This window comes from Hemitrygon akajei, chromosome 5 (assembly GCF_048418815.1).
Source record: "Hemitrygon akajei chromosome 5, sHemAka1.3, whole genome shotgun sequence".
Classification (NCBI taxonomy): Eukaryota; Metazoa; Chordata; class Chondrichthyes; order Myliobatiformes; family Dasyatidae; genus Hemitrygon; species Hemitrygon akajei.
This window is the reverse complement of record NC_133128.1, coordinates 51,376,757-51,400,240: the sequence shown is the minus strand read 5'-3', so window position 1 is coordinate 51,400,240 and position 23,484 is coordinate 51,376,757. Positions and strand designations below refer to the sequence as shown.

At 40.3% G+C, this 23,484-nt stretch overlaps 1 protein-coding gene across 4 annotated transcripts in view; it reads left to right on the top strand.

Moving 5' to 3' along the window:
* Positions 1 to 23,484, top strand: part of usp9 (ubiquitin specific peptidase 9) — a 284,080-nt gene that overhangs the window by 194,510 nt on the left and 66,086 nt on the right. For all 4 annotated transcript variants that reach the window (XM_073045518.1, XM_073045519.1, XM_073045520.1 and 1 more), the window contains 3 exons: positions 8,468 to 8,634; positions 13,916 to 14,024; positions 14,216 to 14,362. In XM_073045518.1, the coding sequence (XP_072901619.1) occupies positions 8,468 to 8,634; positions 13,916 to 14,024; positions 14,216 to 14,362 (423 nt within the window). The remainder of the gene's footprint in view (positions 1 to 8,467; positions 8,635 to 13,915; positions 14,025 to 14,215; positions 14,363 to 23,484) is intronic.

Below are 23,484 nucleotides of genomic sequence, written 5' to 3'. Positions count from 1 at the left end.
GCAGTGAGCTGTCCCTTTGCATTTGATCTCCCATAGTGCAGCACTTCTCATTTGGCCAGGTTAAACTTCATCTGCCATTTCTCTGCTCATATCTGCAACTGATCTATAACCAGCTGTGCCCTTTGCCAGTCGTCTACTCTATTCATTAGCTGCAAAATTACTAACATTTTCATCCAGGTCAGTTTTATATAAATATATGTGAGGCTCACTGTTGATCAGGGTCAACTGTGGATATTGCGTTGTAGCTGTCCAAGTGATGCATGAGCCAGGGCTGTACAATATGGAGAGCAAGCCATTGCCCATGCAGCTGATAACTCCAAAGGAATGGCAGAGACCGATACAGTTTGGCACCGCGGTGTTGCAGGAGTTACCAATCAGTGTTGAATTCAACATAAGACTGCCTTAGAGGCTCCGGCTCTGGATTTTTTCCTTGGGATTAACTCCCAAAAACTTCCATGTGAGTGGGCATAGCTGCAAGACGGTGGAGGTTTGAGATCAGAGTTTTCCTTCTAGATGAACTGCCAACCACGGGTGACAAGCCCCATCTGCCTGAAGCAACTGGTTTTATGATGCCAGTCAAATGCCTTTGTCTCTTCTGCTGTCAGTAGAAGCGGTTCTGCCAGGATTAGTAGCTATGCCACACGTGAAGGCCTTGAGCCATTGTCAGAGGCCACACAACCTTATTTGATATCTTTACAGTATATTGTGAGTGATACCTTGCAACATCTTTATGGACAAGGATATGTTTTTTTTAAGCCAGGGCTTCTTCCTTGCCACTCTTCCATCAATACCTTTTTTGTGCAAAGCCTTGGAGATCATGGAACCATGAACTTTATCTCCAGTTGCAGCACTAACTTGCACAGCTCACTCAGTGACTGTTGCCATCACAGTATCCTCTCTTACAAGTGCCATTCTTCTCTGGTGATTAAGTTTAGACAGACTGCCTGACCTGAGCAGTGTGGCTGTGGTTTCATATTTTTCTGCTTTTTTCATATGGACTGCACTGAACTCCGAGGTATGTTCAGTGCCTTTGAGATGGTCATGTACTTTTCCCCAGATTTGTGCTTCTCCATTATCTTTCCCTGACTTGCCTTGAATGCTCTTTTGTCTTCACTTTGTTTTGATCTGTTGAAAATCTACCATGCTGCAAGACCTTGCATAGACAGGAAATATTTATTTAAATGATCCTCTAATTCTCTCCATCAACAAATTGAGTGAGTTGGTACAGTATTGCACCCAAGGAAAATTGGTGTAGTTATTACAAAGAGGATGTATATTCTTTCAGTCTCACAATTTTGGTTATTTTTAGTAATTCAAAATCAACACACACAAAATGCTGAAGGAACTTAGCAGGTCAGGCATCATCTGTGAAAGTGAACAGATATTTGGCATTTTGGGCCAAGTCCCTTCTTGGACTGAGAAGGAAGAGGGGAAATGCCAGAATAAAAAGGTAGAGAGGGGAGGGGAAGGAGGCTAGCTGGAAGATAACAAGTGAAGTCAGGTAGGTGGAAAAGGTCAAGGGCTGGAGAAGAAGGAATCTGATTGGAAAGGAGAGTGGACCATTGGAGAAAAGAAAGGAGCAAGAGGAAGTAATAAACAGGTAAGAATAGGTAAAAGATCAGAGTGGGGAATAGAGGAAGTTGTTGTGGGGGGCAGATTTGTTTACTGGAATGAGAAGTCAATATTCATGCCATAAGGTTGGAAGCTACACAGGTGGAATTTTAGGTGTTGCTCCTCCACCCTGAGAGTGGCTTCATCTTGGCATGAGGAGGCCATGGACCAACATGCCAGAATAGGAATTGAAAATGCCTGGCTACTGGGAAGCTCTCGTTTTGGTGGATAGAGCGGAGGTGCTCAATGATGTGGTTCCCCAGTTTGAGACGGGTTTCACCAATGTAGAGGAGGCTGCATCAGACACAATAGACTACCCCAGCAGATTGGCAGGTGAATCTTATCCTGAAGGACTGCCTGGAGCCCTGAATAGAGTTGAGGGAGGAGGTGTATGGGCAGGTGTAACACTTCGGCTGCTTGCAGGAGAATAGTTGGGATGGACAAATGGACAGAGGAATCACTGGGAGCAATTCCTGTGGAAAGTGGAGGGGAGTGAAGGTAAAGGTATGTTTAGTGGGGGATCCTTTTGAAGATGGTGGAAGTTACAAAGGATAATGTGTTGGATAACCAATTATAATCACCAATGTATAAGACATTGGTGAGGCCAAATTTGGAGTATTGTGTGCAGTTTTGGTCACCTAATTACAGGAAGGATATCAATAAGGTTGAAAGAGTGCAGAGAAGGTTTACAAGGATGTTGCCGGGACTTGAGAAACTGAGTTACAGTGAAAGGTTGAATAGGTTAGGGCTTTATTCCCTGGAGGGTAGAAGAATGAAGGGAGATTTGATAGAGGTATATAAAATTATGATGGGTATGGACAGAGTGAATGCAAGAAGGCTTTTTCCACTGAGGCTAGGGGAGAAAAAAAAACAGGACATGGGTTAAGGGTGAAGGGGGAAAAGTTTAAAGGGAACATTAAGGGGGGCTTCTTTACACAGAGTGGTGGGAGTGTGGAATGAGCTACAAGATGAATGGCATTTAAGAAAAACTTTGACAGGTACATGGATGAGAGGAGTATGGAGGGATATGGTCCAGGTGCAGGTCAGTGGGACTAGGCAGAAAAGTGGTTCGGCATAGCCAAGAAGGGCTGAAGGGCCTGTTTCTGTGCTGTTATACTCTATGGATGCGGAGGCTGATGGGGTGGTAGGGAAACTAAGGAAGATAGGTTGAGCACAGATGTACAGGAAATGGAGGAGATGTGGGTGAGGGGAGCATCAATCCTGGAGGGAGGGAAACCACATTCTTTAAAGGAGAAGGATATCTTTAATGTCCTGGAACAGAAAGCCACATCCTGGAAACAGATGTTGCGGAGAAACAGAGAAGGGAATAGCATTTATTCAGGAATAGCATTGGTTTTATGTAGCCAATGAAGAGGCAGGCATAGCTGGGCCCCATGCAAGTGCCCATGGCTACCCCTTGAGTTTGGAGAAAGCGGGAGGAGCTGAAGGGAAAACTTTTCAGGGTGAGAACAGTTCTGCTAGATGGGGAAAGGGTGGTGGTGAAGAGGGATTGGTTGTTTTTGTTAAAAAAGAAGCAGAGAGCTTTGAGGCCTTCTTGATTGGAGATAGAATTGTATAGGGACTGAACATCCATTCAGAATGCTTAAGATATATGCCTCTTATAATCTCACTCACTTCTATCTAATCACCTCTCATCCTGCACTCCAAAGTGAAAGGCCCCAGCTTGCACAATTCTTTCTCACAAGACACATTCTGTAATCCTGATAAATCTCCCCTCTGAAAGCTTCCATATCCTTCCTATAATGAGGTGACCAGAACAGAACACAATACTGCAAATGCAGCATTTTAGAGCTGCAACGTTACCTGATGGCTCTTCAGCTCACTCCCCTGACTAATAAAGGCTAGCACACCATATGCTTTCTTAACCACCTTATCAACTTTGAGGGATCTATAGACTTGGACCTCAAGATTCCTCTGTTTCTCCATACTGCTAAGAATCCTGTTGTAGAAGTTATGTATCTATTTTTTGTCAGAATTGTATTTTGTGTTGCACATTTAATATGGTTTTCAGTAATTTGTCACGTGAGTTGGACATGGTGGAAGCAGATAACTATAGTTACACTTGTCTTTGTTTAGTTGAGAGTACATGACCTACAGTTGATATGCTTTTGTTGTCTGTTAATTACGCTAATTTGAATGCTGATTACTTTTATTTCACTACATTGCTAAATTAGTTCTCTTAGTTTTTTTTTCGCTATTAGATCGTTCATCTTTGCTGGTTTTGTAATGTAGAATCAAACATACTTTTTTCAACTTTGATCTCAGTTGGAAGCGCATCATACAGTGTCAAATCTGTGCTCAGTTTCTCAGCCAACATTTGAATTGAACACTTCGTTTGGTCTGGTTTAAGCACTGTGGATATGTTGACAGTTTATTTGTTGCCTATGTTTATTGAATGGAATCTCACTGGTGTATTTTACCAATGTGCTGTGGGCAAGCCAAGAGGTAATTGTGAGTTGCACAATAAGGAGAGAGTAACATAAGTAAATTGAAGCATGGAACTGATGTCAGCAGCCCTGAAGTTGGGGCTAACAAAAGATGAACTAAACTTTCTGCTAAAGCTAAGGCAAATCAAATTCAATGTCTTCAAAAGGAGTATGAGACAAATGTGAACAAAATTCAGGAGGATCTTATGAAAAATAAAGAAAATGCCTTGCAGGTGCAACCTTATCGTGAGGACTTGACTATCTCTGTGAAGTTGTTGCTAAGTAACATCAGACACTGTTGTTATTATTTCCCAAGGATGAACAGAGGAAACAATGTTTTACATTGTTTCATGGTGCATTCATAGAGGCTGTGAAACAATTGTTGACTCAACATGTTACATTGAAGGTCAGGTGCTACAATAAGTAAATGTGTCTCATCTTCCATCAGACAATGTCTCTCAAATTCCAAGACATGTTTTGACTATGCATATAGCAGAGGAGCCACAGGATGACGTGAAACTGAGTAACAGTGTCAGATGTCATCTCCTCTGCACACATTAAAAGAGAGGCTGATGTAGGTGCCTTAATCACACATTAACTATTATGGAAGGACCATAATGTGCTGGAAGAGCAAGAGGAGCAGCAGCTATGCAAAAGGAGGGTGTAGTTTAAGTTGCAGAAAGAAATTGCCGCACATATGGCTAATGTGCTAAAGGCTTCAAGTGTGGCAAATGTTAAAGGTGCTCCAGCAGGACAGTCCCATGGTGCGAGTTCCTGTATTGAAAAGGCATAGAAGAAAGCAAAAACACTCGATGGCAATGTTGATTCGTTTCTTCCTCAAGTGTTTGAGATGCATGAACGAGATTCCCCCCCCCCCCCCCCCCCCGAGGTAGTTCAGGGTGTTTACTCTCAGTCTGCATTAATGAGGCACTCTGAACCTGTGTCCTATCCAGCAGCTCAAAGAACTCAAGGGGGCATTCACTTACAGCATGGAAAGACTCTTGTTTCAGACGATAGCGGTCAAAATAGTACTACTGATATTGTGAAGAAGCAAAGTGAAATACCAACCTATTGGCACAACAACAGCACATTTCATCTTTGCCTAAAAGAGATTCAAATCTTCGATGGCGATCCCTTGCAGTATCATGCATTCGAGGCTTTTGAAAGTGGTGTTGAAGGCAAGACTAACAGCTATAGTTACTGCCTCTACAATACACTAGGGGTCACCCTATGAAAGGATATGTAAAGCTAAGGCCTTACTACAGGAACATTTTGGTAATGAACAGAGAATTACATTTGCTACATGCAAAAGGCTCTTTCTGAGAAATCTCCCAAATCTGAAGATGTGTAAGCTCTTCAAGACTGCAGTCTTTTTCTTAGAGGCTGTTGCAATGCCATGGAAGAACTGTATTACATGCGTGAGCTTGGTATGTCTGCCAATATGTCGATTGTTATAAAAGAAATTGCCCTCTATGCTTAGGGATAAGTGGAGAGTGGTGGTTTTTAAACTGCAAGAAAGGCACAACCATAAGACTGCTTTTGCTGACACTTTTGATTGCAAAAATTGCAACAGATTCGGTGTTCGAGAACATACAAGATGCTACATCACCTGCATTAAGCAAAGGTGTGAACAAAACTCAGTCATGGTTTCATTCTATGGCTAAATAAAATGAAGCAGCTTTGCTGCTACTCTGGCCACTGTGAGAAGTAAAACCTGGAACTAATAGAAGGGAAATGGTCTCATCAGCCAAAGAAGTATGGCTGTTCTGTGAGGGTTAACACGCTTTAGATTTGTGTCCTTAGCTGGAGAAAAGGGCTCATAGTGAGAAGATTGCTCCTAAAGGTAAATGGTGTCTACTTTGGCTGTTTATGAACAGGGCACATCAACAAGGATTACAGGAAGCGTCTTTCATGCAAGGTCTGTGGTGGCAAGCATCCTGGCATATTTCATGTTCACTCTGACAAAAGGGGTGCAGAATCAAAATAAGTCATGAAAGAATCAGATACACCAGTGAGTAGTGCCCTGGTATCTAATGGCTTCCTATATTTCCAATATAAGTGAAGTATAATAAGGGCAACAAGACAGTGATTACTTATTCTTTCCTAGATCAAGGAAGTACAGCAGTGTTCTGCACTGGGCCTCATGGAGAAGCTCAACCTCAGGAAAAAGGACACATTCTCTTAAGCACCATAGGTCAAGGAAAGATAAGACCATATGGTATAGGAGTAAAAAGAATTTAAGTGGATTTTTCAGTCCTTTGGCAGGTTCACATCATGGTGGAACATGGGAAAGATTGATCGGTTCAGTGTGAAATGTCCCTAATTGTACTACGAAGTTACAGAATCTTGACAAAGAGGGTTTCCATATAGTTCTTTATGAAGTAGCGGCTATTATCAATGGTCGTCGGATCCCTTCCGATCCTAATGATTTGGAAGCACTAACATCTGTTGCTTCTGAAAACCTCACCATACTTAACCCCAGGAGAATTCCAAAAGGAAGACTTTTGTGCTCATCGTACATAGATGGAAGTAGGTTCAATACATGCCAAATTTGTTTTGGAAAAGGTTTGTCAAGGAGTATTTACCACAGTTACGGGAACGCCTGAAATAAAATGCAACTTCATCCAGGAGACATTGTGCTTATAGTTGTTGACTCAGTGCCTTGAAATTCATGGACCTTGGGAAGAGTCATTCAAGTCTTTCCAGACAGAAAAGTATTTGTGTGGCAGATGCGCATCAAGACCATGACTAGCTATCTGGACAGGCTTATAACCCAAGATCTGTCTTCTGCAGGAGGCAGAGGTTTGAGAAGTTTCAGCTACAGCTCTAGAAGCTTCACTTACTTTGGTTGTTTGATCTCATGACTTTGACTTGACTTGACAGACAGTGGTGATAAAGATCACTCTGAACTGGGCTAAGTGCTGGTCACCTCTGGCCTAGATAACTTTTACACAGCCTGGCTTGAAAAAAGAGAATATTTGCATAAATGTTAAAGATGTTATCCTTGAAGATTGCATGTCTCTTATTTTTTGTAATATGTAGCTGTAATTATTATAGTGTAATAATTAGGGTCTGGGATGTAGACACCATTTATCTATTGTCTGTCCATTATTAATTTTGATAACTTGTTATGTGGGTTGGAGTACGGTAGAAGCAAATAAGTATAGTTAAGTACTCACGCTTTGTCTTAGTTGAGAATGTGTGAGCTGGAGTGATTTTTTTGTTGACCACTTAATTACGCTAATTTGAACACTAATTGCTTATTTCGTTATATTGCTAATTTAGTTTTGTTTTTCTTTTTTCACTAAAAGACCATTTGTCTTTGCTGGTTTCATAATGAAGGATCAAATGTACTTTTTTTTTTACTTGGAAAACAGTAATTTAGAAGTGCAGCATACAGTGTCAATTCCCATACTCAGTCTCTCAGCAGTTTTGGTTTATTTTCAAGTAACCTCTATTCTTGCCATTAGCCTTATACTCCATCTTCAGGTTCGATCTTCCAAAGTGTATCACTTAAACAGTTTTCTGGATTGAACTCCATCTGCCACTTTTCTGCATCCCTTCTATATCTTGTAACCTATGAGAACCTTCTCGACTATCCACAATACCGCCAATCTTCATGGCATCTACATACACTGAGATACAGTGAATAATTTGTTTTGAGATCATTTAATCACATCATTATATTGAGGTAGTACAAGGTGAAAGCAATAACAATGCAGAGAATGGGTTGCGGTTACGGAGAAAGAGTGGTGGAGGCAGACAAAATGGTGCAAAGCCAAGATGAAGTAGATTGTGAAGTTGAGTCCAACTTATTGTACTAGGGCAATATTCAGTAGTCTTGTATCAGCAGGATAAAAGCGTCATTGAGCCTGGTGATGTGTGCTTTCAGGTTTTTGAATTTTCTGCCCGAAGGGAGAAGAGAGAATGCCTTGGGGGTGTTTGATTATGTTGGCTGTTTTACCAAGGCAGCTAGAGGTGTCAACAGACTAATGGAGGGGAGGCAGGATCTGCTGAGTTGTATCCACAACTCTTCAGGTTCTTACCGTCTTGGGCAGATATTTGTCATATTAAGCCATTATGCATACGGATGAGGTGTTTATTGTGGTCCATCGATAAATATTAGTGAGGGCCAAAGGGGACATGCCAGATCTCTTTATCTTCTGAGGAAATAGAGGTGCTGGTGCACTTGGGAAGTGTGCATTAAGTCATTTTACATTTAACTATATTTATCTAATTCAGAAAATGTAATTCGTGATTGTTATTCCTGTTACCATTTGTCAAAGATTGAAGGAGGAAAAACATTTCTAAAGAACAGTTGGTTGTTCAAATTTAAATGTTTTTTAAAAGTAGGTCTGAATGTGCTACTTTAACAGATTGCCTTAAATTGTGTTTTCTTGTATTTGAAGACAAATGCAGGAAGTGAACCTGATTCTGAAGATGAGCATGTTTGCTGTGAAGCCTTGGAGGTGATGACACTGTGCTTTGCACTGGTTCCAACAGCACTGGATACACTTAGTAAAGAAAAGGCATGGCAGACCTTCATAATTGATTTGCTGCTCCACTGTCACAGCAAGTAAGTACAGTTTTCATAACTGCCAGATGGAATGGAGTACTAGATTCTGAAACAGAATGTCATGTGTGAAACAATATTTTGTTTCATTATTTATACAAATTAAGTTGATTTGTTGAGATATGAGGGCTTAATAAGTAGATATGGAATACGAAAGATGAATCTGTGTGAAGGAAATTTACAAATTGGTTTATATTACTGTTAATAGTTGCATTAAGGTACAAGTGGGCAAGAAATAAGTGTTTTAATGCGTAAGAAATGTATAGGGATCAATTTGAATGTTGAATTAATTTGCCAACATACCTTAAAGAACAAAGTAAGGAATGTTTCGGCTTAGTACTTCAGCTTTGCACAGAATTGCTTGGCATTCCAAAGTTGAATTGGTAATGGATAAATTACTAAAACTAAAGCAAATATAAGTCGTTACATTTGCATATTTATACTGAAATATTAAGGGGTTTCATGGACTTGATTTTTCTTTTATATTTTTGAACATTCAGTTATAGACTAATTATCTAACGAAGCATCACGATCAGAAATCAGTTTCTTTTGTAACTTTGATCAGTTTGTTGTTCTGATACTCTTAATTTGACACTTCAAATTGAAGATTTTAAATAATATGAATAATATAAAAAATAGCTGTACGAAATTTTAATGACATCTGTTAATTCACTGGGTTAATTAACTTGAGGGTGTTTTTCATGATTATTGCTATTTTTGGAAAAGAGAGCTGAAGGGACTTCAGACCATCCTTGTGTGGAATGGAACTGTCAAAGAATTTGTATCCATTGTGGAGATAAGATGGGCATGACCAGGAAACTGGACTGTTCTATTGTACTAAATGTAGGCCTTTCACTTCCCTGAAAAGAGACCCAACTACTCCACTTACACCAACACTGTCTCTCCCCCCCCCCCCCCCCCCCCAAAATCAGGTTACAGATTGCAGTCTTTCTTAATAATTCCTGGAACTCCAAATCAAAGGTGCATCAAGGGGAACTTGTGGGCCCAATCTGCATCTATTTTTTGGGGGGGAATATACAACAACATCTGATTCTATCTTGTTCATTTGCCTTCTCTCAGCACTTTTACTGTTATATTTATGATTGTATTGGTGCTGTTACTTGCATTTATGTAGAATGGTAACATTTCAGTGCCTTTGCTAGTTTCCACCCAGCTCAGTCACTCATAGGATGTACTTCTGACTCTCCCATTCATTTATTTCACATCTCTTATTTCAGTCTCAGTGAGAGGTGAGCTATCAATATATGCTTTTGCACCCCTTTACTCCCCTAGCTGTTTAGACTACACCATTCCCCATTTTGCTTCCTTTAAAGTTTCCACTTTGTTCTGCTGTTTTCTCACTTTTTGTGTCTTCTTTGCTGAAATTGTGTACACACACACACCATTCCCTCCAGGGATCTTCTCTTGCCTGTATTGGTTCTTGCAGACATTTCATTCTTCGAACGATAGATTACCTATATTCTTTCCTTCACTCCAACAGTCTTTTATATTGAGTATTCATCATTCATGACTTCCATCACTTACAGTAGGGTTCTGGATCATAAGACATAGGGGCAGAATTAGGCTGTTCAGCCTATTGAGTCTGCTCCACCTTACCTGGTCCTTTCAACATCCGGTAGGTTTCAATGAGATCCCCTTGGCATTTTTCTCAATTCCAATGAGTATAGGCCCAAAGCTGCCAAACGCTTCTGATCTGTTAACCCCTTCATTCTAGGAATCATCCTCGTGAACCTCCTTCGGACTCTCTCCAATGATAACACATCCTTTCTGAGATGTGGGGACCAAAACTGTTGACAGTACTTCAAGAGTGGCCTGACTAGTGTCTTGTAAAGTGCACAGCATTATCTCCTTGCTTTTATATTCTGTTCCCCTTGAAATAGATGCCAACATTACATTTACCTTCTTTCCACAGACTCAACCTATAAATTAACTTTTTGGGAGTTTTGTATGTAGACATCTAAGTCCTTCTGCAGCTCTGATGTTTGAATTTTCTTCCCATTTAGAATATAGTATGTATCTTATGAAATTGTTTATTTTACCAAAATGCATTATCATACATTTCCCAACACCATATCCATCTGCCATGTTTTCCCCATTCTTCCAACTTGTCTATATCCTGCTGCAATCGCATTGCTTCCTCAGCACTACCTACCCCTCCACCTGTCTTCATATCATCCGTAAACTTTGCCACAAAGCCATCAATTCCATTATCTAAATCATTCAAAAACAATGTAAGAAGTAGCAGTCCCAATACCAGTCCCTGGGAAACACCACTAGTCACTGGCAGCCAACCAGAAAAGGCTCCCTTTATTACCATTCTCTGCCTCCTGCCAATCCTCTATCCATGCTGGTATCTTTCCTGCAATGCCAGAGGATTTTATCTTTAATTCAGCAGCCTCGTGCGTCACCTTATCAAACGCCGTCTGAAAATCCAAGTAAATGATATCCACTACCTCTCTTTTGTCTACCTTGCTTGTTACTACCTCTAGAAAGTGTAACAGATTTGTCCAGCAAGATTTCACTTTACAGAAACCATGCTGACTTTCAATGATTTTATCATTAGTCTCCAAGTACCTCAAAACCTCATCCTTTATAATAGACAACATAACCTCCCAATCACCGAGGTTAGGCTAATTGGCCTATAATTTCCTTCCTTTTGCCTTCCTACCTTCTTAAAGAGTGGAGTGACATTTGCAATTTTCCAGTCCTCCAGGACCATGCCAGGATCAAGTGATTCTTGAGAGATCATGACCATTATCCATTTTCTCTTCAGCAAGCTCTCTTGGGACTCTGAGATGTAACCCATCTGGTCCAGGTGACTGATCCACCTTAAGACCTTTAAGTTTGCCTAGCATCTTTTTCTTTTGTAATAGCAATGGGACTCACTCCTGTGCCTGACACTCACAGACTTCTGGCATACAGCTAGTATCTTCCACAGTGAAGACAGATGCAAAGTACCCATTAAGTTCATCTGCTATTCCTTTGTCCCCCATTACTTCCTTACCAGCATCATTTTCCAGTGGTCCAATTTCAACTCTCACCTCCCTTTTACTCTTTATATAACTGAAAAAACTTTTGGTATCCTATTTTATATTATTAGCTAGTTTGCCCTTGTTTTTCATCTTTTTCCTTATAGCTTTTTTAGTTGCCTTTTTGTTAGAGTTTAAAAGCTTTCCAATCATCCAACTTCCCTCTCTGATTTGCTACCTTATATGCCCTTCATAGAACCATAGAACATTACAGTACAGAATCAGGCTTTTTGACCCTTGGTTGTGCCAAACCATTTTTCTGCCTAGTCCCATTGACCCTTGGCTTTTATACAGTCCTTAACTTCCCTTGTCAACTGCGGTTGCCTACCCCGTCATTTGAGAACAGCTACTTCTGTGGGGCATATCTATCCTGCAGCTTGTGAACTATTCCCAGATACTTCAGCCATCCTCGCTCTGACATTATCACCTCCAGTATCCTTCTCTAATCCACCTGGGCATCCTCCTCTCTCATGCCTCTGGAATTCCCTTTATTCCATTTAGATACTAATACACGTGACTTGTGCTTCTCCCTATCAAATTGCAGTATGAATTTGATCATATTATGATCACTGTCTCCTAAGGGTTCCTTTACATTAAGCTCCCAAATAAGATCTGGGTTATTACACAAGACCCAGTCTAAGATTGCTTTTCTCCAAGTAGGCTCAAGCATGAGCTGCTCTAAAAAGCCATCTCGTAGGGATTCAACATATTTCCTCCTCTTGCAATCCAACAGCAAACTGATTTTCCCAATCCCCTTGCATATTGAAGTCTTCTATTACAATTGTGACATTACCCTTATTACGTGCCTTTTCCAGCTCCCTTTGCAATCTCAACCCCACATCTTGGCTACTATTTGAAAGCCTGTATATGATTCCCATAATGTTTTTTTTTACCATTGCAGTTTCTTAACTCTGCCCATAAAGATTCAACATTCTCTGTCCGTCATCTCTTAATAAAAATGTATTTCCATCTTGCGAACAGAGCCTCACCACCCCTATGTCTTCCTGCCTGTCCTTTCAATACAAAATATATCCTTTGATGTTAAGTTTCCAACTGTGACCTTCTTTCAGCCACAATTCAGTGATGCCCACAAAGTCATACTGACGATCTCTAATTGTGCCATGTGTTCATCCACCTCATTCCGAATACTACATGCACTTAAGTACAGCACCCACAGTCCTGCACCCTTCACCTTTTTGAATTTTGCTTCTGGTACAGTTTAACTCTGCTCTGTCTGCACTTGTACCCAATCATTGGCTTGACTGACTTTACAGTTACGTTACACCCATCATCTACTTGTAAACCTCCAGGCTTATCCTCTGCTCTATCATACTGGTTCCCATCCCCCTTCCATATTAGTTTAAACCACTCCCAACTGCACGAGTAAACCAATGGCAAGAATATCAGTCCGTTCAGATTCAAGTGCAGCCCATCCCTTTTGTACAGGTCATACCTGCCTCAGAAGAGGTCCCAATTATCCAGAAATCTGAATCCCTGTCCCCGCTCCAATTCTTCAGCTACATATTTATCTGCCACCTCATTCAATTCCTATCCTCACTGTCACGTGACACAGGTAGCAATCCCAAGATTACTACTCTTGAGGTCCTGCTTCTCAGCTTCCTTCCTAACTCCCTGTATTCTGTATTGAGGATCTCCTCCTCCTTTCTACCTACGTTGTTGGTACCAATATGTAACACAACTTCTGACTGTTCACCCTCTCTTTTAGAATGTTGTAGACGTGTTCAGAAACATCTCGGACCCTAGCACCTGGGAGGCAAACTACCATCCGTGTTTCTTTTTTGCATCCACAGAATTGCCTATCTGTCTCCCTAACTATAGAGTCCCCTGTTGCTGCTGCCATCCTCTTTAATTCCTTACCCTTCTGAGCCACAGGGCCAGATTCAGTGCCGGAGGCCACCGTTGCTTCCCCCAGGTAGGTGGTAGCACCAGATACATTCCTTCTGCTTCATTCCTTTGTCATTCAAAAAGAAATGGTCATCTCCTAGTGTTTCGCAAAACAACACTTGCCTTCCTTATTCAAGAGTTCCTTGTCTAACCCCAAGTTGTTGAACAGAGATAATGAGGCTGACCAATTTCCTTGTTAACTGGAGCCATGTGCTAGTATAGCTTAAAGAAACTGAAGAAGAAAAATGGCAAAACTGTTTGAAAGAATTTGTAAACATGCAGATATGATGGCAATTCAAACTAAAATCTAAATTGTTTATATTTTACAGAGCAGTTAGGCAGATGGCCCAAGAGCAGTTCTTTCTAATGGCTACCAGATGCTGTATGGGACATCGACCGCTTCTTTTCTTCATCACTCTGCTCTTCACAGTATTAGCAGTAAGCAACTTTTCAAGACTTTGTATAGCACTCTTAATACATTGTTACTTATTTTGAAGTCTAATTGTAAAATGACAAATGATAACAGGGTAATCAATCAATTGATTTATAAGCAAACATCAATGTATTAAAACTTGTTAACAATAATGATATTAACTGCATTTAATTTTTATTTGTTTTCCTGATGCCAGAGTACTGCACGAGAGAGGGCAAAGCATTCAGCAGACTACTTCACTCTTTTAAGGCATCTGCTTAACTATGCGTACAACAGTAACATTAACTTGCCTAACGCAGAAGTTCTGCTCAACAATGAAATTGACTGGCTCAAGAGAATTAGAGTGAGTAAAGTTTGTAGTTTAGAAAAGTTAGATTTTAGAGGATATAAACTGGAGGATTGTTGTTATTTATTCTGTCATTAGTATGATGGACATATTAAAATAGAAATTTTCCTTTGTCTTTGGTTTGTTGACATGTGGATCATCTTTTCACCAGGATGATGAATGTTTATTCCCTTCTGGTTGCTCATTTCTGGCACTGTAATACAAATTGAAAAATTACAACAGCAAAGGAGCTATGGTCCAACTAGTTGTGTGCACAGTTCTAGCCTTATGCCCTTCTCATATCACCAGTTGGTGTGTCTTCCTGTTAAAGACTAATGGTACTAGATTTGAAAGCCCTTCCGTCTTCTGTATCTTTCAGCACCTTCCTGTATATGGTGCATTCCTTTGCCACATTGCAAATGCAGCACCTCCATCTTGTCTTGACTGAGATTCATTTCCATTTCTGCCCACTTGACTATAAGCATTGACCATCTGCCCACAGTTGAGAGCAGAGTTTCCAGCCTTTTTATGCCATGAACCAGTACCATTAAACAAGGTGCCTGTGGACCCAGTTTAGGAACCCCTGGTCTAGAGCTTTCCTCCTCACTGCCAACCACCTGGCCAATTCTTGTATAATTGAGGTAAGTTAATTTGCTATAGAGGCCCAAGAATGAAAACTACTTGCGTTTTACATCTTTATAGTACTTACAAAATTCAGACATGCACATGTGTTGCTTGCAAGAAGATGAATCTCGAGGTAGTAACATGTATGTACTTTGATTAATGAATTTGAATTTTGAAGAGTAAGAAGAGTCAAGTACTTCTGGAATCAAAAATGTTATTTATTCTATCGAGAGCAGTATATGCATGCACTCCAGATTATTGCACTGCATGGTTATAGTAAAATTATTTCTGTTTGCATAACAGCAAAGCACTTTAGTTAACTAGTTAAATACCATGCTCCCTTAGTTCACAACACCTATATTTTACTATCAGAGATGAAATGGACCAATTCAGTTTTTTTTCCCCATTAGCAGACTTTCAGCTCTGTCCTTCATGGATCATTGTTTACTTTCACATTATGGAACTGAAGTATGAAAGGCATTAGAGATCAAATGCTGGCACATTTGAGTAATCCTCTCACCAGGGTTCGTATACAGACTTGGTTCATTAGCTAACTCTGCTAACAGCTCCTTGACTTAACAGTTAGAAGGCCACCTTTCATAAGCAATATATATCCAGGCTCACTACGATTTGGGATTCAACCAAACAGGAACGTTGTGATGTTCCGATCAAAGAAACCTCAATTTGAGCAAATGCTGTGTAAATTCTGCCCATACACAATTATTGGTAGCCCAAAAATGACAGATCGTATACCAGCATAAAATTATGAAGAAAATATATTTATCAAATTGTCAACTTTAACAAACAGAAACAAAAAGAAAATTACAGTTAAACCAGCCCATTCTGCACATAACAGTGGAGCATATACTCGAGTATTTGGGGATGTATTTCTTTACTCGCGCGCTGGACCCACGATCCGAGTGAAAGCACCCACCACATTACAAACTCCCCTCGAAGATCATTTCGAATGAACTTGCTCTCTCAGGTCCTTTCTCCTTGGAGCCATTCATCTGCACAAAGTTTTTCTTGCAATGGGGACTCTCCTTCCAATAACATTCTGCTGCATCTTCCCTTCTGTCCTGCTCTGCAGTACCTGCCAAAAGACCCCAAACCAGTCTACTGTCCTTCAGAGAATTCTTCTCCACAACTCTCTAGAACCTTCTGTCACATCCCACAATCCTGATTGGCTTACTCACTTTACTAAGTTGGACAACATGGGTCCTTATCTTAGCTGAAGCCAAAACACACTTTACAGTATGGCACACTGCTTTTACAGAAAACTGCTAAGATAAACTACCTCACAGCATAGCAGTGGAAATCTTAACCAGGGCATTATCTCTGATTGTCTCTTCTGCCACTCTCTTCAGGGTGTGTTTTCTTCCTGGAGCTCATTGACCATATATGCTTTGTATTTGGTTCTTCAGGTGGCTAATGTCTCTTTGATGACCCCATTTATTTAAGAAGCATTGCAGCCATTAAAATAAATAGTTTTCTTTAAATTTATTTCAATGTGCATTTGTTTTAATTATTTTTTGGAGTTTACATGTATTTTTAACATTACTGTAGTTTTCTATTGTACCTTACCCTTCCAAATATTTAAGATCATTGGGAAATTAAGAGATGTTTAAAAGTTCTTAAAGACAGCAAAGCTGCTGTAAGGCCCTTTTTTGACAGGATCTGGATTCCAGCATCTGACATTTAAAATCTGTTCACAAACTCAATTTGCTTTGTTGAATTATCACAGAAATGAGGCTTCATTTGTTGGCAGCCATATAGTTGCAAGTCGTAAATACAATTATAGGACTAATACAAGATGTGCTTTCACAGCATGGTGACACAATTCAAGCTATTAAGTATTCTGTATACTACTGATTTTTTCATACATCTCTGGTTCATTGTGATCTTGTAAAAAAAAAAGTACACACACTAATTTTCTGTTTTTGAACAGCATTTTCATTTTCTCTTTGAAAGTAAAGTAGGATCCTGGGGAGAGGAATATCACAAAGAAACAAAGCTACACTTGATTGTATTTTACCCATGTTGATAAAATGTCTTATCTGGAGTCATTGTGTTTTTTGCTATGCATTTATCTTTGCCAAAGTTTGTGTTCCATTATAGTTTGTTTTGAATTTACTTCTAGTATAGGATGCCTTCAGGATTTTTACAAAGCTCTCAATACTCAGTTTCACTTTGATGTGATTAAGCCCAGATGCAGCACAATGTCATGCTGTCAAGACCAGCTTCAATCTTTACTGGCTGCATGTGGTTTCAGTTCATATCACTTTAGTTTTAACATCTCCATTGAACAAAAGGTTTCCTCTCAATGTTAGACCTACACATTAAATGGTTTGTCATTTTCTCTGTAATAGATATTTTTAGGAAGGTTAAATTAATATGGATTGTTTGAGTGACCTAAGCTCGGAAGTTATACAAATGACCAGAATTTCCAAACAGATGCAAACCAAAAAATGCTTTGAACTTTCAAAAATAATACTTTAACAACTTATTAGCCTGCACTGATTAAAATGAAACTGTGTACTGTGAAGAGCATTCTATCTGGTTGCATCACCATCTAGTGTGGTGGGGCTGCTGCATAGGATTGGAGAGCACTGCAGAAAGTTGTAAACTTAGCCAGCTCCATGATAGGCACTATCCTCCCCAGCATTGAGGACTTCTTCAAAAGGCAATGCCTCAAAAAGGCAACATCCATTATTAAGGACCCCTTCACCCAGGACATCCCCATTTTCTCAAGGAGTTAGTACAGGAGCCTGAAAACACATACTCAACATTTAGGAGCAACTTCTTCTCCCTCTGCCATCAGGTTTCTGAATTGACAGTGAATCCATATACTGTACACTACTAACTTTTTCTCTTTTGTGCTCTCTTTTGCATTACCTATTGAATTTAATTTTTAATATATGCATTTATTGTGATTTATTGTAATTTATTGTTTTTATTATGTATTGCAATGTACTGCTGCAAGAAAATTCCAATTTTCACTTCTGAAGTTCCATTTCTGACCTCTCTCCCCTTTCTCAGTCCCTCCCCCTCCCCCGGAGATAAATGATCAACTGACGTATTTTATAAACCTACCAATTCCCACGATTATCTTGACTCTACCTCTTCCCACTCTATCTCCTGTAAAAATGCTATTCCCTTTTCTCAGTTCTTTCGTCTCCACCACATTTCCTTTCCAGGAAGTCAGACGTGTTCTCCTCCTTCAAAGAATGTGGTTTCCCTTCCTCCGCTATTGATACTGCCCTCATCCGCATCTCCTCCATTTCCTGCACATCCGCACTGACCCCATCTTCCTACTGCCTTAATAGTGGAGTTCCCTTGTCCTTACCATAACGTCCAACCAATTATCCTGTGCAACTTCCAGCAACTCCAGAAAGATCCGACAACTCAAGATACCTTTACTTTTCCTCTTCCCTCCCCTACCACCCTGTTTTCCACAGGGATCTCTCTCCATGATTCCCTTGTGTATTCGCCCTCCATTAATCGCACTCTTTGCCTGCCTATTCACCTCCATTCACCTCCTTCCTCACCTCCATTCAGGGCCTCAAACAATCCTTGTTGGTAATCAACACTTCATCTTTGAATCTGCTTGGATTGTCTATTTGGTCCAATGCTCCAGAAGCGGCCGCCTCTATTGGTAAGACCAGTCTTAAACTGGGGGAGCACTTCAGCACCTCCACTCCATCTGCCAAATGCAGAACTTCCCGTTGGCCAACCATGTTATATCCGAATCCCATTCCTGTTCTGACATGTTGGTCCGTGGCCTCTTCTTGTGCCAAGATGAGGCCACCTTCAGGTGGAGGAGCAATACCTTGTATTCCATCTGGTTAGCTTCCAACCTGATGGCATGAATATTAATTTCTCCTTGCATTAAAAAATAAATTTCAAAACTTTGTCAATCTTTCATATGCTATAAAACAGAGTCTGGTACAATGGTCACCTCTATCTATGTCCTTGGTAGGTCATATTAATGTTGTTAAAATGTATGTTCTCCCCAAATTTTTATACTTATTTCAATCTATCCCAATTTTTATTCCTAAATCTTTTTTTGATTCCTTAGACTCTATTATTTTGTCATATCTGTGGCAGAATAAGCGCTCTAGAATTAATAAAATCTACCTCCAAAAATCTAAAAAAGAGGGTGGCATGGCTTTACCTAACTTTCGTTTATATTATTGGGCAGCTAATATACGTTGTGCTGCCTTCTGGTCTTTCTTCCACTGTCAACCCGAGTGCCCTAACTGGGTGGCAATGGAGTTGAGCTCCACTAAAGAATTATCTATATCTGCACTTCTTGGCTCTGCACTCCCTAGCAGTCTGCCCAGATCAATAGCTAATCCTCTGGTTAGACACACTTTGCGTATATGGGCTCAGTTCAGGAAATGCTATGGTTTCCAGGGGTTTTCCGTTTCTAGCCCTGTCGCACATAATCACCTTTTTTTACCTACTACGTACGATTCAGCATTCCATGTTTGGTACAGGAAGGGCATTAGACATTTTGAAGATCTCTTCATTGATAATCGCTTCGCTTCTTTTCAGCAGCTCTCCGTTAAGTTCAACCTGCCTAACGCTCACTTTTTCAGATATCTCCAAATCCGACACTTTACTGCTCCTTTAATTCCTAACTTACCTGAAATGCCTGCGAAAAATGCTATGGACCTATTTCTTTCCATTAATCCACTAGGTAAAGGTTTAATTTCAATTATCCGAGATAAACTAGCAGGCTTACGACGGGCCCCTGTGGATAAAATTAAAATGGCCTGGGAGCAGGATTTAAATATCTCCTTATCCGAGGAGAGCTGGGACTCAATTCTCAAATCGGTTAACTCAACCTCCCTTTGTGCTCGCCATTGCCTCTTACAGTTTAAGATTGTTCATAGAGCCCATATGTCTAAATCTAAACTATCTCGATTCTACCCTGACATTAGTCCGCTCTGTGATAAATGCAAGAGGGGCGTGGCCTCTCATCCATATGTACTGGTTCTGTCCTAGCTTGGAGAAATTCTGGAAAGATGTCTTCACTACATTATCGGGTATTCTGAATCAGCACCTAGAACCTAACCCCTTAATTGCTCTGTTCGGTTTTTGGGGCGAGACAGATTTATGTCTGGGTCCGACCAAATGCCGAATACTATCCTTTGCCTCTCTCCTGGCGAGACGCTTGATCCTCCTTAGATGGAGAGATGTTGCCCCGCCCACTCATGCGCAATGGCTTAACGACATTATGGCCTGCTTGAACCTCGAAAAAATTCATTATTCAGTTCTTAATTCGGATCTAAAGTTCCATAAAGGTCTGGGGACCTTTTATCGAGTACTTTCATAACCTTCCTCTTGACTAGGGTTTTTTTTCTTTTTTTCTCTCTTCTTTTCGGTCCCTTGCTTTCAGCTCCCTTTTTTTTGGTAGTAGGCATTATTATCCTCTGTTGCTAAGTGTATTCACAGTCTGGGAGTTTGACTGTCCGGACTTATACTCTTTATACTGTGTGGTGGTTGGTCTGGAGTAGTTGTTGTTTTTTTCTTGTGTTGTGGGGCTTGGGGAGGACACTAAGCTCACTTGTCTTTAATTTAGGTGCTTTTTTGTTAAATTCTCTTCCTTTGTAGCATATTGTTATTGTATGCTTAATCTTGCACTGTATTAATGCTCCTCATTGGGATTTGGGGTTTTTAATTTTGTAAAATGTTTTGAAAAACCAATAAAAAAAATTTTTTTTAAATAAATAAATAGATTTCCCTCCCCCACCCCCTCCCCTCTCTGGCCTCTTTCCTCTTCTCACCTGCATATTTCACTCCGGCAGTGTGTGGTACCCACTTGCTTCAAGCAGACTTCAGTCGTACTACTGCACAAGAAGAGCGCGGTAACCTTTCTAAATGACTATTGCCCAGTGGTACTGAAATCCACAGTGATGAACTGTTTTGAGAGTCTGATGTTGAAATGTACCAGCTCCTGCCTACAAACCCCATTTCCAGAAAAGTTGGGATATTTTCCAAAATGCAATAAAAATAAAAACCTGTGATATGTTAATTCACGTGAACCTTTATTTAACTGACAAAAGTACAAAGAAAAGATTTTCAATAGATTTACTGACCAACTTAATTGTATTTTGTAAATATACACAAATTTAGAATTTGATGGCTGCAACACACTCAACAAAAGTTGGGACAGAGTTAAAATAAGATTTAAAAGTGCACAGAATATTCAAGTAACACCAGTTTGGAAGACTCCACATTAAGCAGGCTAATTGTTAGCAGGTGAGGTATCATGACTGGGTGTAAAAGTAGCGTCCATCAAAGGCTCAGTCTTCGCAAGCAAGCATGGGTCGTGGCTCACCCCTTTGTGCCAAAGTTCGTGAGAGAATTGTTAGTCAGTTCAAAAGGAACATTTCCCAACGCAAGATTGCAGAGAATTTAGGTCTTTCAAACATCTACAGTACATCATAATGTGAAAAGATAATTCAGAGACATCTCAGTGCGTAAAGGGCAAAGTCGGAAACTACTGTTGAATGCGCGTGATCTTCGAGCCCTCAGGTGGCACTGCCTAAGAAACCGTCATGCTACTGTGATAATTATAGCCACCTGGGCTCGGGAGTACTTTGGAAAACCATTGTCACTTAACACAGTCCGTCGCTGCATCCAGAAATGCAACTTGAAACCATATTACGCAAGGAGGAAGCCATACATCAACTCTATGCAGAAATGCCGGCGAGTTCTCTGGGCCCGAGCTCATCTCAGATGGACCAAAAGACTGTGGAACCATGTGCTGTGGTCAAATGAGTCCACATTTCAGCTAGTTTTCGGAAAAAACGGGCGTCAAGTTCTCCGTGCCAAAGATGAAAACGACCATCCAGATTGTTATCAGCAAAAGGTGCAAAAGCCAGCATCTGTGATGGAATGGGGGTGCATCAGTGCCCACGGCATGGGTGAGTTACATGTATGTGAAGGTACCATTAACTCTGAGGCATATATTAGGATTTTAGAGAGACATATGTTGCTATCAAGGCAACATCTCTTCCCACGACATCCATGCTTATTTCAGCAGGACAATGCCAGACCACATTCTGCAGGGGCTACAACAGCGTGGCTTTGTAGACACAGAGTGGGTGTGCTTGACTGGCCTGCTGCCAGTCCAGATCTATGTCCCATTGAAAATGTATGGCGCATCGTGAAGAGGAGAATCAGACAACGGAGACCACAGACTGTTGAGCAGCTGAAGTCTTATATCAAGCAAGAATGGACAAAATTTCCAATTGCAAATCTTCTACAATTAGTATCGTCAGTTCCAAAGCGATTAAAAAGTGTTATTAAAAGGAAAGGTGATGTAACACAATGGTAAACATGCCTCTGTCCCAACTTTTGTTGAGTGTGTTGCAGCCATCAAATTCTAAATTTGTGTATATTTACAAAATACAATTATGTTGGTCAGTAAAACTATTGAAAATCTTTTCTTTGTACTTTTGTCAGTTAAGTAAAGGTTCACGTGAATTAACATATCACAGATTTTTGTTTTTATTGCATTTTGGAAAATATCCCAACTTTTCTGGGAATGGGGTTTGTAAATGTCAACTTGGATCCACTCCAATCCTCTGATCAACACAACAGGTCTACAACAGATGCTATCTCGTTGGTTCTTCACACAACCCTGGACCATCTGGTCAGCAATGATGCATCCATTTGGATGATGCTCTTTATTGATTATAGCTCAGCATTTATCACCATCATCCTCTCGAAACTAATCAGTAAACTCCAAGACCTGGGCCTCAATACCCCCTTGTGCAATTGCATCCTGGATTTCCTCACTTGTAGACAATTCAGTTCAGATTGGCAAATCATCTCTTTAGCAATCTTCATCAGCACAGCAAGGATGTGTAATTACACCCCAGCTTTACACATTTTACACCTCTGACTCTATGGCTAAATGCAGCTTCTACACCATATACAAGTTTGCTGATAGCACCACTGTTATGGGCTGTATCAAAGGGAGTGATGAATCAACATACAGAAGAGAGATTGAGAACTTGGCTGAGTGGTGTCATAACAAACACCTCTCACTCAATGTCAGTAAGACCAAGGAACTGATTGAAGACTTCAGTCCAGAAGAAGGGTCTCGGCCTGAAACATTGACTGTTTATTCATTCCATAGATGCTGCCCTTATCAATCTGATGCTGATTGTGAAAACTTGAATACAGATGTGGACAAAATGTTGCTGCCAGTTCTACTAAAGCTATGAAATTCCTCTGGCAGTTTTGACCTGATTAATGCAGGATGATTCAGCCATTCAGGCTGAAATTAGCATGGAAAATGAGATGCTTGTTGTAAACTTCTCCATCAACAGTTTTGTTCTAAAAGCCTTAACAGAGCAGATAGTAGAAATCTCACATAAAATGGAAAAATGCTGGAAACACTCAGGAAGTCAGACAATATTGCTCTCTTACATTTTTGTATTATATGTTCAACTTGAAAATGGAATTTCCTACAATGTCCATGGGTGCTCTTATGTAAA